Source organism: Hippoglossus hippoglossus, chromosome 6 (genome assembly GCF_009819705.1).
Source record: "Hippoglossus hippoglossus isolate fHipHip1 chromosome 6, fHipHip1.pri, whole genome shotgun sequence".
NCBI classification, from domain to species: Eukaryota; Metazoa; Chordata; class Actinopteri; order Pleuronectiformes; family Pleuronectidae; genus Hippoglossus; species Hippoglossus hippoglossus.
The window spans coordinates 10,767,318-10,780,723 of record NC_047156.1 but is presented as its reverse complement, the minus strand read 5'-3'; the positions used below and the strand labels follow the sequence as shown (position 1 = coordinate 10,780,723).

General features: G+C 44.2%; 2 protein-coding genes across 3 annotated transcripts; one reads left to right on the top strand and one right to left on the bottom strand.

The window, feature by feature from the left end:
• Positions 1-867: 867 nt before the first annotated feature.
• bhlhe41 (basic helix-loop-helix family, member e41) lies at positions 868-4,969 on the bottom strand. Of its 2 annotated transcripts, none has more exons than XM_034588395.1 (5): positions 4,336-4,969; positions 4,168-4,234; positions 3,932-4,042; positions 3,716-3,827; positions 868-3,379 (listed from the first exon to the last, which is right to left on the bottom strand). In XM_034588395.1, exons 1-5 carry the CDS (start codon positions 4,395-4,397, stop codon positions 2,436-2,438), a joined length of 1,296 nt encoding a protein of 431 aa, XP_034444286.1. In that variant the 5' UTR covers positions 4,398-4,969; the 3' UTR covers positions 868-2,435. The 2 variants fall into 2 exon arrangements, with proteins under 2 accessions (XP_034444286.1, XP_034444287.1); XM_034588396.1 differs by having other exon boundaries at positions 3,932-4,039.
• A 1,149-nt stretch (positions 4,970-6,118) lies between these two features.
• On the top strand, positions 6,119-11,826 carry sspn (sarcospan (Kras oncogene-associated gene)). The gene is made up of 3 exons (XM_034588398.1): positions 6,119-6,515; positions 8,190-8,276; positions 10,239-11,826. The coding sequence occupies exons 1-3, from the start codon at positions 6,294-6,296 to the stop codon at positions 10,596-10,598; spliced, it is 669 nt and encodes a 222-aa protein (XP_034444289.1). The 5' UTR covers positions 6,119-6,293; the 3' UTR covers positions 10,599-11,826.
• The last annotated feature ends 1,580 nt before the right edge of the window (positions 11,827-13,406 follow it).

Genomic DNA, 13,406 nt, shown 5'->3' with positions numbered 1-13,406 from the left:
CAACGTAGCCCTAGTTTGTATTGTGTTGTACAGTTTGGGCTCTGAATGATCTTCAAACCTTTCACCAGTAGATGGAGACATTTGCTCAGTAATGGAAGAGGCCAGGGACACAACATGGCTGGGAGAGAGGGAGAGGAAAACCACTTTTTAAAGAGGAATATTGTCATCTTATAAAAAACATATTCAAGCAGTAAGTTAACCTTACTTCATAGGAGGTTTTATAAGAGGATGGTTTCTGGTAAATTAAAGACAAAAAAAACACTCGTTGAAGTTTTCAGAGCTCTGGTGGAATAACTTGAGCTCAGAAAGAAAACTTGATTTTAAAAGTTTGTGGAAACGGGGCCTTGTTCCATCATACGACTGGGAATTAACTGGAAAATGAGCTGCACCTTGAGGCAACATGCACACTCCTCCCAAGCTTTGAAAGACATAAGTTGGGACTCATTTTGCACGTCTCTAATATCACCACGAAGGCATGATGTCATTATTCATGAGGATTAAAATAATATTGCAGTTTGTGACAGTTTAATGGCGACAACAAAAGAGTGGATTTGAGTCTGCCTGAAGCTTCAGACTGGTTTCGAGGCGGGCTCTTGTTTTTCATCATGAGGGTAATCTCACTTCATCATCCTTTTATCACATGACATTTGCTAAAAGCCCTGGCTTACTGTACATTCCTCCACTGTGACCTGTCAGCTGATTAAGTGTTGCATTTCATCTACTTGACTTCCAGGATTGTTTTTCTGTGAATACTGTACTTCTGCTTTTTCCAAAAAACAGTGAGCTGATCCCGGTCACCTAAAAGTAGCATATTAATAAGTTTGAACATGTCCAAACTGTGTGTTAAACAAGAAGAGGCCTGCAGAGTTTGGTTTTGATGTTTATTTTACAACTCATCAGCAATAATTTAGAACAGCATATGTGTAAAGCATTAACGAAATGTGCAACAGTTGCTCAGTTATATATCTTTTTTTTTTTTTTTAAATCCATAGACTTCTACAACATTGACATAGACATGTATACTTTATGGTATATTCACAGAAAAAAAACTATTTACAGACGCACATGCCACTTCATCGAACAGTTGATAACAGATTTGAGGCAAAAACAGCTGAAGAAAAACTACAAAAGCAACGTCATGTATGCAAAATAGCATGAAAATCATCTGTTCATTCTGTCACGTGTGGAAAAAAAAGCTGAATGACACAACAACTGCAGGAATTAATCTCTTAGAAAATAGACTGAGATAAAGTTAAAGTTCCTAAAACAGCAAGAATCATAGCTGAGGGTCACAGGACCACAGCTTCTCTCCTGTCTTAGTCAAATATTTGAAAAGAGAGGTTTTACAGAGTGGTAGCATACAACACAGAGTATGGAGACGCCTGGCGTGTGATGGGGTTTTCACATCGGATCATCATTTGAGTCATGTTTTATTAAAAAAAATCTCTTTACTCCAAGAAATCATCACAAAGCATCTGGTCACTCTGTTCCCTCTTTTCAAATCGAAATTATGATTCTGTTTTTATTATTTTTTTATTTCAAGACAACTCAATACCATGAAAATGTTCAAAGAGAAATACAGTGATTGACTTTGAAAAGGATGAGCTGGCTGTTGGGGGAGGGTCAAAGCGGGGAAAAAAGTGCACTTTACATCTCAAAGAGTAAAGATCATCTTACATTCAATATCAAAGATGCCTAAGGTACTACATCCTACAATGTTTGCTGGAGGTCACAGGTCACTGCACCTCTGTGCAGAAATGCCTCAGTCAGGGGATTTACAACATGTTGCTCTTTTATGATTGTTTTGTTTCTTTAAAGTAGAGATAACCAGAATATCCAGCACCTCTCCATTAATCTCATTATTATCAATATGCAATCATTAAAGTATAGCAGTGTGTGTGTGTTCCACTAAGACTATCCCCGTGCAAACTTTGGGATGAGGTCCTGTCAGCTTCCCGGAGCACTTCTTTATTTCATAGGCCCGTTTAGTGCACATTTACACGTGAATGAATCACACCGTATTCCAGGTAATAATATTTACAGTCAGAGTCAGCCAGGCTCTTAATAACCTTGGCAGAGGTCAGTTGTAACTTCATACATCCAAAAAAAGACTCGCTGATTGGGAGACTGCACTGCGAACTGTCCAAGTATTCAAAGTTTTGGCACCAATGCTGCCATTTCAAAATATTTTTTATGAAAGAGGATAAAAAACTAACTCCAGCACAACACAGTCGTGTACTAGTGTCAATCATTGTCGATAATCATTCTAACATGAGTGCAAAAGGCACGCGCCGTCACAACTGTCCCCTTCTCCAAGATCTTGGACACGAGGAACTCTTCAGTGAGACCTCGTTTTTTAAAAGTAGCCAAATTCTTTCTTTTTTTAAGGAATACATACATTTCTCAGCAGGACGCAATGAGGTAACACGGACAGATTAGCTCATCGGACACGCGGGGAACTGATCATGAGTGCTGCTCTTGTTCTCCTGGAACGCATCACCTGCGTCATCCTCCCCGTCGTCACTGGCGAGACTCTCCTCACGCTCGTCAGGTGAGCTCGCCTCCGTCTCGTGTGACTCCTCTCTGTCCGGGGAGAGGCAGTCCTTGGACTGATCAGAGCCGCCAAAGTGCGCAGACAAGCCGGGAAACGCGGCTGCAGCAGCCGCCGCCGCAGCGGCTGACGCGTGTGCGGGGTAAAGCCAAGGGAATGGGGACGCAAGAGCGGCCGCCGCTGGGTACATGTACTTTTCAATGTTGCTTTTGTCGAACAAAGGCATGTAGGACGCCGCGGCCGAGGGGTTGATGAAGTAAAAAGGCATACAGATTGGTGTCTGCTGTCCCACACTGCTTATTCCCATCAGAGAGTTCATTAGCGCCAGGTCAGGCCTGGAGGCGTCTGCGCCCCCTAACCCGTTCCCAGACCAGCTCATCTTTGGCTTCTTGGCAGCGCGCTCGTCTCCAAACTCTTGCTTGATCTTCACCGCCTTCGGTCCCTGCCCCTTGTTGCGCGCACAGTCTTTATCTTTGCCATCGCTCTTCTCAGCCTCGCCCCCGTATCCACTATCCGTGTCTGTGTCATTCTCGTTAAGCTCCCCGCCTTGGGTCCTCTGGATGACCGGGACGCAGTTGGCCTGGCTGTCGGCTTTCTGCCCCTCCTGTGCGTCCCCGGCTGGTAGCTGGTGCTGGAGCAGCGGCGCGCCGGGCTGGACCTGCGCCAGCACCTTGTGAAGGTGGCTGATGAGCTGCGCGCACCTCTGCTCCCGCGCCGTCCAGTTCTCAAACTGACTCAGGTACTGCAGGACCTCCTTGGCACAGGCCTGGAACCCGGAGTGGAACGCGTCCAGGTCCGCGTGAATGGAAGATTTCATCGACCGGTCCCCTGCGAGACACGCAGTTCAGAGATTAACAGAGCATTATTCTGTAAAGTGGAGCTCATCAAAAGTCAATGACGAGACGAGGCGGACGTGTATCAACAGCACGTCTGCCTGTCTGCATACTAACAAAGTAAACACGTCCTCGATCGCCTGCGTAAATCTAAGGAGTTTTATCCCCAAAAAATGGACATTTGCATAATGTATTTACATTCCCTGTGATTCCAAACACTTTACATTGCTTAATAAATTGAAATGTAATCTCACAACTTTATTCATGCGACCCAGGAAACCCACGCAACCGGTTCTCTTACATAACAATTGTCAATAAATGTTCCTCTTACCATTCTGCAAGGCGATGATCTTCTGGTGCTGCTGCTCGGTCACAGCAGTCAGTGCGTTTAGGTGTTTGAGTGTTAACTCCAGGACAACTGCTTTCTCCAGATGCCCGAGCGTCTGTGGAGGGAAACAAAACATGCAGCTGTCTGTTTACGACGATTTCTTGTCATAATAGAACAGGATCTAGACAAGGTCGTATAAAAAAAGTTTGGTGAGCTCACCGACAGCTTCAGATGCTCGGGTAACAAATCCTTCAGCTGCCCGATACATTCGTTGATTCTGTCTCTCCTCTTCTTCTCTATCAACCGGTGTGGTAACTTGTACGCGTCCTGCTGGGGGGGGGAGGGGGGGAGGGGGGGACACAACCGGTTACTGTTTTAATGCAGAAATATTAAAGCCAAAAGTTATTGTATGCGACACGCGGATTGTGCGTAAAAGTGGATTTGCGGATTCTCACCTTCCCTCCATCCTCTCGTTTTATTCCTCTTTTGGATTTGCACATGTAGATCGAGGGGTAATCCACCCTGAATAAAGAGCAAAGTGTCCCGTTATTCTCCACACCGCCATCACAGTTTATCAGAGGTAATTTGACAAGAGTTTTTGCCCCAAAAAAAGTGACACTCACCCCAAGAATTCTGCGTGCTCCATGAACTGTCTGTCCTGTAAATGCGGTATTCTTTCATCCATCGCTTCTCTGCTGCTGCTGCTGCTGCTAATGCTGCTGCTGCTGTTTATCCTTCCTCGAGCTTCTTCTTCCTCTTCTGCGGGGGAATGGTTTTGTCCACACACGGGCGGCTGAGGGGGCGACAGATGCACAGTGCGTGTCCTCCGGTGGAGCTGCTCCTCAGACTGATGTCTATAGTTCCCTGAGCTGCCACTTTGCAAAGCCGTCGGTGCTTGTGGTTAGAGCGCACGCGCGCCTCCGGTGGGGAACAGCTTCCGACTCACGTGTAGCCTGCACCAGCACAAAGTCCGGTAATTAGAGCTTCTCTCTGTGTGTGTTGCAGCCGCTGTTCCTATAGCGATGTCGTCCGAGCCACGCTGACCCGCTGGATGAAACGTGATTCGTGCGCGGAATGTGACAAAGGGGCGCGCACGGGCGTGCAGAGGAGCCGAGCACAATGACCAGGCTCACGGCCGTTTTAATATTGATCAGTGTTAGTCTCCCAAACTTTGCAGGAGTGGCACGTGGTGTGGTGTGAGGGCTGATAACCGACTGGGAGGAATTACCCGGAGTGGAGTCCACGGGTTAAATGTCCACATCTCTTGTCCACAACGTCCACAACGGTGCACTCTCCCCTGCCATTTTAACATCAGATCTATTTTTGTTTGGCAGCAAATAAAACTTTCAACATCCTAATCTTTCCAAACCATCAAAAACAATCCCCGTTCTAACGCCTTTGGTGAAAACACGGGGATTAATGTGAGGTAAACACTGCGCGTAAACACGGCGCGACCTCTTCCAAGGTGTGTGCGTGTGCGCGCCCCTGTGAGTGTGTGTGTGTGTGCGTGTCTGTGTGTTGTTGCCCGGAGCAGGGAAGGTTTACCCACTCAGAGCTGCGTTGTCAGTAACCATGGCTCCGGCCCAGCTGTGTGCGCCAACACGTGCATCTCGCCTCTTTATTAATCTCAGCATGTGCGCTGCTCTCCCACCTTCATCTCACTGTCTCTGTCTAACTATGGGAAATGATGATGGTCATAATAATAATGGTGATTATAATAATTTCTAATGGAAGGTTTAAATGACTCTGGCAGATTTTTCAGATCTACTAAAATAATTTGAGCAGATTCACCCCCAAAATAACCCAGAGTCTCTCGTTTCGTGATGTTTTTACTGTTCTCACTAATGACAAAAGTCAGCAGGGTCTGGATCTCTCCACCAAACTATGTATTTACACATTACCAGTGATTTATAAACCTCTCCGGGAAGTTAATCTGACATTAAGTGACACCTGTTACCCTCCTCTGAACATTAAAGTGTTCAAAAACATCCAAATCTGAGCCCCTGTAATGCCCTCACATGCCTTATGATCACATTACTTCTCCCTGTGAGTCATGTGACTCTTTTCGGGCTGGCAGCGTATGGCTCTCTTGTGTAACAGTGCTGACAAAGAGTGATCCAATCACTCCTGATCTCAAATGAAGTGTGACCTCCTCTGCACTGGCTTTTCATTAACTCGTACCTGCTGATGTAGCCCTGCACTTTCCCTTTCTTGTCTTTAATGTAACTACAAGTGAAACCCTCTCGCTGCCGTACGTTGGAGTACCCCTTTGTGTCTTCCTCTCCCCCCACGCCTCCTTCCCCTCTCTTGCTTTCCTCCACAGTATGCCGCCTGCTCTATATGTGGCACTAGGGCGGCTCTAGGAATCCAGTCCAAATGTTTTCCATATTAGTTCAGAGCCTTCTCTGTTTCCAAATAGCAACCGGGCTGCGGGCTTATGGTGAGAGGAGGCCTCAGCAGGGAGGGGACGGGGCAGGAGGCAGACGGGAGGCAGACAGGCAGGCTCATCCACCCTAAACACTGCAATAGTTAAAGTTGAGAGGGACAGAGGGGGGAAAGGAGTGAGAAGACAGGAGGAGAAATGGGGCAGAAAGGTTCCACAGAGAAGAAGGAGGCCAAGAAGAGGAGAGATGGAAGTCCAGAGCCAGGACAAAGCAAAAAGTGCAGAGGCTGCTGCTTCCCGCTGCTCGTCGCCCTGCTCCAGCTGCTGCTGGGGGTGGCTGTAGCAGCCGTGGCCTTCCTCATGTTGGCCATCAGCCCCTCGCTCCTGACCAGGGAGACGCCACACTGGGCTGGGATCATCGTAAGCTCCGTCCTCACGCTCTAACATCAGCCTCTGCATGCACACGTTTGCATGGATACTTCTCTCCACACTGCATGTCAACACTGGCCCAGACCCTCCTCTCACAGTCACTGCTGTTGTCATGTTCTGATAAATATTATCTGTCCTATTCATCTGACTGCCCACACCTGGATCTCCAATCTGTCTCTGAGGTTCTGCCTGAGCCTCCTGTTGCTTCTGCTGCATGTCCAGTGAATCCTCAACATCTGGGCGGATGAAACAAGCCAGCCAATCCCAGAATGCCTTGTTCTAGCTTGACCTTTGATCAGCTAGTATCTAAACACCTTGTTGTTACTTGCAAATGTGCTGCTGTGCTTACTCACATGTCGTCATCACTGTCGGTACACACACATAAATCAACTAAACGTTTTATCTACTTTATTATAAGGTTTGAGTTTGACGATGTAAACTCTAATTCCCTTTATCTGTAACTTCAACACTGATATTTTTGATTGAAAAATGTTGCCATTTTTTCTTAAAAGTCTTAAAACTTGAAAAAAATGATACATGTGAAATCATGTTTGGAGTTTTTGTTTAGGTTGATGCACTGAATGATGCTGAAATCAGTTTCACTGTTAAATCACAGTAGTTGAATGTAACAGCTGAAGAGTGTTCGTGCTGGAAGCGGCTGAACTGTAAACGATAAACTAAGTCGAAATATCCGTCAATGTCAGAGCCACAAAAGCTGTTAGTTGATGTGTAAGTGAGTGAAAGCAGCTGAAGCGTTACTGGGGGAGGTTAAGTTTCATTCGTTTTGAAATTTAATTTGAAAAACCACAGAAAGTTGACGTGCGCTGACAGATGGCATGTATTACATTAAAAGCAAATGAAGTTTAATTTGAAGTCTTTAAATTTCAGTTTCAGTCGAAGCTGTAGAGGCAAATGCTTCCTTTGACAACAAGTGAACAATGATTAACTGTCTCTGACAAACAACAAGTGACGTTCAATCTTATTTTGAATCATGAAACAAGTAAAGCAACATAATTCAAAATTAGATTTAAGATCACATTTCAGAGTTAAAAAAAGAAGAAGACAAAAACGTGGTGTTCCTGTGTGGCTCCTCGCCCATCACAGATGCAATTTCCTCTCGAAAAACATCCCTGGACACTAACATCCCGAGTCAGATGCTCACGAGATCCAGCCCAGTGAAAAACACTGAGGTCATCAGGAACTTTCCAGAGAACCCTGAATACTGAAAAACCTGGGGAAAACATTTAAATAAGATGCTGAACGTTAGTCACAAGACTCCAATTGCACTGAAGACACAGAGTGTGAGTGTGTCTGAGAGAGAGAGAGAGAGAGAGAGAGAGAGAGAGAGAGAGAGAGAGAGAGCAATGTAATCAGATGACAGCTTACTGCTGAATCATGCAATATTAAGAGGAAAACGTGGCCACGAGAGGTTTTCTACAACAAAAATCCTGTATCTATAGCAAGAATGCAAACCTGTATATCACATCTACAGCAACAAGGTGCAGAATATATAAATAATATCATCCATCAGAGCTCAGAGTCAGAAATGAATGAGTGGATCACATTCCTTGGGATAGTGAGAGGCCACAAAATGACTTAGAACTGTTCCACTAAGAGTGAATCTAATCAAACTGTGCTGAAGGTTTGCTGCTGTTGTTGTTGCAGTTGTTTTTCGTTTCCATCGTGGGCTTCATCCTCTACTGTATCACCTACATACCCGACGAGAGGACGTCTCTGCAGTTCATTGTCAAGGTGATTCTCCGCACATCCTCGCACACCCTCTGCAAACAAATGAAAGTAGGTGGGATATGTGATCGAGTGTCACGTATGCAGTCAAACCAGGTTCCTTGAGGATGCACAACAGGACTCTTTGTAACCGGATCAGTGTATTTTTCCATTTTCCTCGGTGACCTTCGCAGAAACAATGTTTTACTCAGTAACGCTGTTGTTGTTAGATCTCTGTTCTCTGAGAACTGCCACTGTCTGAGGCGTGGAGAGAGAGAGAGAGAGAGACGAAGGCATTCAACTGCATTCCTGTTTAACAGAGCTCTGCAGGGATTCCTATGAGTGGATTAGTGCATTGATTAATGCGACCGGATTGTACGGCTTAATTAGCTATACAATATATGCAGTTGGAATTTCAAGGCAATTAAAATCAGTCCACCATTGTTTGCCGCTGAGAGGAAGGTCGCTGGAAGCAGCATCCTCCGGTTTCTTTTCTCCTGTGTGGCTCTTGTGTGCATACCGGGTTCAAATATGTACACAGACAAAACATCTCAGAAGCATTGTCTAGAAAGATTTACTGAACGGGCTTAGCAGAAAGAAATGGTAAAAACACAACTCTCTGAATCACCAAAATTACATTTTAATGTACATCCTCAAATTAGGGATGTTTGAAATTAGGGATGTTTGAAAATTCTATTCTACTCTATTCTATTCTATAACTTATTCTGACATATATACAAACATTAACATTTATTTTTTCCTGGAGCAGTTTTTGTTCAACTAAATCTTGTGCTTATATTTGAGTTTTGTCGACTAAAATTTACCTTTAATGTTTGTGGTCTTATGTGTTTTCACTGACATTGTTGTATCAGCATCTAAGTCTGTATAAACCGGAGTAGCTGCAGTCAGTCCATCATGTTCCTAAAACAACTGAGTTTTACTGTATTTTTGTGCTTGACTCAAAGAGCTGAATGAAACCAGGGCTTTAAGATTGTATGGCTTTACAGTCGGACCGTTTATTTCAATTGCCCTTGGCTCAATGTTTTCAAGAGGGGAGATACAAGTGGAGTGAGTAGAAAATGTGCCGTAAGTGGACATATTCCTGAAGTTAAGCATTACTGTTGTGGCAGATAAGGATCCTGGCTCTCCGGTATCCCCGATCAGCCTGCCCCTGCATTGTGTCAAGACACTCAGTTTGTCAAATGGGAGCCCTATGAGTTTCTAAGTGCTCACTGAAAAAGTGCTGCAGCGTGCAAACACGGACTGTAAACCACAATATGAATGTTGATGCCTTTCGCTTTCTCTCCCGCTTTGGTGTTTCATTTCCATTTAGTGAATCACATTATGCTTTACAGCACTTGTTGAGGCGCTCGCTGTACATACGTCTCCCTGTAACCAGTTATACCCCAGATCTCACAGCTGCTCCCAAATGAACATAAATTCCGTTTCAAAGCGCGTACGGCTCATCACTTGCATAATTCCATAAGCATAACAGAGAGCAAAATACACCAGCGAATGAGCGCCGCCGTTATGTAAGTCCTGGATTAAGATGAAGGTTTAGTGTTATTGAGATTGTGCAATTGCATAAACAACACAAAGCCTCCATCACATTTTACAACTGTATTTTTAGACTCACTCTGATGCTACACACACTCACGCAGGATGTGCATCGGGGTGGGAAGCCGCTGTAGCTGCAGGGCTGTCTTTGTCTTACATGTGCTGTGTCTGCTGCGTGCTAAAAGTTGGGCTCCTGCTCTGATGGTCAGACCTTGCCCTGTGGTATTGTGGGTAATCTCTTTGAAATGAACTCGCCATAGGCACTGAGCCGTGCATGTCGGTTTCTAAGCTACAGTTTTGGCTCTCTGGGTTAATCACGAGACAACAGACTGAGGCAGGAGTCAGATTTCTAGAATAAAAAAGGAGTTGACGTTTTTTTTAAGCTTTCAAGGTTAAATGCACGACCTCATTCTCGTCCTCTGCCCTCCACAGCTCCTCTACTTTATCCTGTGTGTCATCGGCCTGGTCATTTCCGTGCTGGTTATAGCGTTCGCTGGACACCACTACTCACAGACCAGTAGCTTCAGCTGCGAGCAGGTGGAAGGGGACTGCGTGTGCACCCTGGACCGAGATGACCCAATAGCCCGCGTCTTCGTCTACGAGGGCGCCGGTAACTGTGAGGTGATCAGCGGGACGCTTACGCTCTACTTCCTGCTCCAGATCATGCTGAACGTGGCCCAAGCGCTCGTCTGTGCCGTTGGGGCCTTCATCATGTGGAGGGACCGGTACCAGGTGTTCTTCGCCGGCATTCAGATCGCCGCTCCCTCCACTCAGCACTGGCAGAGGGTTTAATGTGATGAGGACAGGGTTGATGGGATGAGTCTAATCAGTCAGGTCAGGATGGAGGGAAGTGCCACAGACAGGGAATGTGCTTCTGGTGTGTGTGTTTACTTTGATAAGTTTATATCAACCTTTAATGGCTTTTTGCACAGATTTTGTATAAGTAAGATTTTTCACTTCCAGCTGCTGATGTTATAAAACTTGTTTAGATGAAAAGAAGAAAAACATGTAGTCTACTTGGGAAAAGTTAAACCGATTATTTGTGTTCCAGCACGATAATGAATTCTTCACGATGTTTCGAATTATGTTGACATTTGATCTTGAGACATATGACTTATATATAATTACAGAACGAGACAACACATGTATTTGTTTTGCACTTAACTCTTAAAATATACATCCAAAAATGTCCTTTGGTTTGAGTTACATTGTTTTAATGATCAGAATTGATGATCATGATTGAAACAACAAATTGTGGTTTGCAAATATAGAAAGATGCAGCCTCAAGCTTTATTAGTTCATTGCTTTGCAACATTGAAGTTTAAACTCTGTATTGGGACTCACTTCCATGTTGTTTATCACAAAAAGAGCAATTATGTGGATTCATTCCACAAATAACCATTTTTATTACATTTGCTACCGTGCACACAGAGATAAAAACCCAGACAGCTCAGTTAGACAGAGCGAGAACTGATCCTGACAGACTCTCTACTCCGTGACACTGGATCCGGACTGAACCGGGCTGTGGCTCGTAAAGGCGGATGCCAGGCCAGTAGCCAGCAGTGACTCAAAACAGCCTGTAGGAGTCAAAAGACTGAAGCCACAAAGAGAGGAGGGAGGAGGGGAGTGCTGGGGTGAGGAAAGGGGGGACTCAGACAGGCAGCTGGACCCGAGTGTCTTCTCTGTGTGTTTACGGCATTTCACATGTTGGGACGAGCACAAAGAGAATGAAACAAGCACAAACGTTTAGGGACTGGAGGCCTCAACGTGAGTCAGTTTCCTCTCCAGATTCAGAGTGTAATTCCTGTGCAGTTTTGAATCTAATTTGTCAGTGATGAAAAAAGTTTGACTGACTGTTTTATTTCTCACAGAAAAAAGCGTATTGTCTGGGAATAAAGAATCCAGTGTGTGCATTTCAAGCTGTCAAACGTTTTGTGGTTACAAATACAAATCTTTGATTCAGCTAAATGAAGTTTCCTCATTTTTCCGTTTCGTTACCACAAATATGCAGCTAACGGACCAAAAAAAAGAAGGGATTTGCTTTGTAGTGAAGACTGAAAACTGAGAGCAGGAAAAATAATCTTTCTCACACTGTGTATCCTCAAGTCTCAACCAGTTTCCCTAAACATGAGGCCAGCACGTTATTAAGAGTAAATGCAAAATTATATCAGATGTTGATCAGTTTTCCAAATTAAGACAGAATCCAAACCCTTTACTGAGTCATGCTTGTCATGTCTGGTTGTGATCTATTGTGATCATAGCTCTTAATTAACTATTTGTTTTTTTTGTAATCTGGATTACACAAAAACAATTGGGTAGGTCTCCATTAAAACTGGTGGAAGGTTGGGGTACGAGTCAGAGAAGAACTCATTAAAGTTTGTTGTGGATCCAGGATATTTTCTTTCCATTTTCTTTAACATTACGAGATAGGGCCCAAAAAAAACTAGAAATTAGTACATAAAGCTTTAAGTACTCAAAAGGCACTTCTGGCAAGACTGAGTGTTATAATAGGGCTTTTTTATTTTTTATTTTTTTACATTTTCCCCATTTTTCAGGAAATAATTAATGTATCTTGACAAAAACAATCTGGCATATTGAGGAAACTGGTACCTATGAGTGTGTGAAATTTGGTGCTGCGTCATTGAATTTAAGGGTTTGAGTTTGTACCTGTACCTGCTCACGTTGGTTTCCTCAGGGATCATGTTTTGATGAAACATCGTCACGACTTTCTCTTATAACACTAGAGAACCATGAGGAAATTAAAATAGCTGCCCATTAATTATGGGAGTGATCTATCATGTCTTTGTAATGACACATTTCACACATTCTATAAGTTGATTCTGTGCATACTGCAGTGTGCACAGTGTGTGATCAGGGTGGGGGGGGGGTGGGTCTGTTTGCAGTACTTTTCCTTGTACTTAAGTTTTATGATGTTGACGCATATAATGTGACTGAGAAAAGGCCTGAAATCACACAATCAGACACAGGAAGTCACATGCAAGTCATCACGGGGGCATGTTTATTTATAAAGATGACAGCGAGGAGGGACCTTCCCACCTCCTGCTCTCTGTGTGGTCCGTCGGTCTGTCGTAGCGAAAAAATTAAAAATAAAAAGATATGTGACTCTTGTTGAGACACAACTTTCACTTCAACTTAAAAAACGACAGTGAACTCCCGTCCAGTGTTTTGATTAAAGAGCAAACAATGCTGCATTCATTTGTATGAGCATAAAGCTATTGCCAGTTAATTATATGGTTGAGCTTTAATTTCTAAGCTTCCTGTGAGATGTAGTTTTGCTGTGTTCCATTCGGAGAATTACAGTCAATACAAGTCACTCAACCTGCTTCCAGCCTCATTGGTGTTTTGGATGTTTCCTTGTATTTACTGACCTTCACCGGGTGTTTTTTCGCTCTCACCACTGAACACACACAGGCCGAGCACGTGACCTCCTCGGCTGTGGTTTGCAAAGAGATTCAAAAATGATGTGATCCAAATGTGTCTAAGGTTGTGTTCCAAAAGTAAATAATACACTGCTCACGTGTGCACGGCTGCTTTCGGTGTGCGCTGAGAGGATGAAATGAAGCGGAGCATTTTACCCTA

Coding starts and splice junctions, on each gene's coding strand:
- bhlhe41 (XM_034588395.1), bottom strand. CDS start 4,397: ATGGATGAAAGAATACCGCATTTACAGGACAGACAGTTCATGGAGCAC. Junction 4,235..4,335: donor GAGCACGCAGAATTCTTGGG/GTGAGTGTCACT, acceptor CTCTTTATTCAG/GGTGGATTACCCCTCGATCT. Junction 4,043..4,167: donor AACGAGAGGATGGAGGGAAG/GTGAGAATCCGC, acceptor TCCCCCCCCCAG/CAGGACGCGTACAAGTTACC.
- sspn (XM_034588398.1), top strand. CDS start 6,294: ATGGGGCAGAAAGGTTCCACAGAGAAGAAGGAGGCCAAGAAGAGGAGA. Junction 6,516..8,189: donor CACACTGGGCTGGGATCATC/GTAAGCTCCGTC, acceptor TTGTTGTTGCAG/TTGTTTTTCGTTTCCATCGT. Junction 8,277..10,238: donor CTCTGCAGTTCATTGTCAAG/GTGATTCTCCGC, acceptor TGCCCTCCACAG/CTCCTCTACTTTATCCTGTG.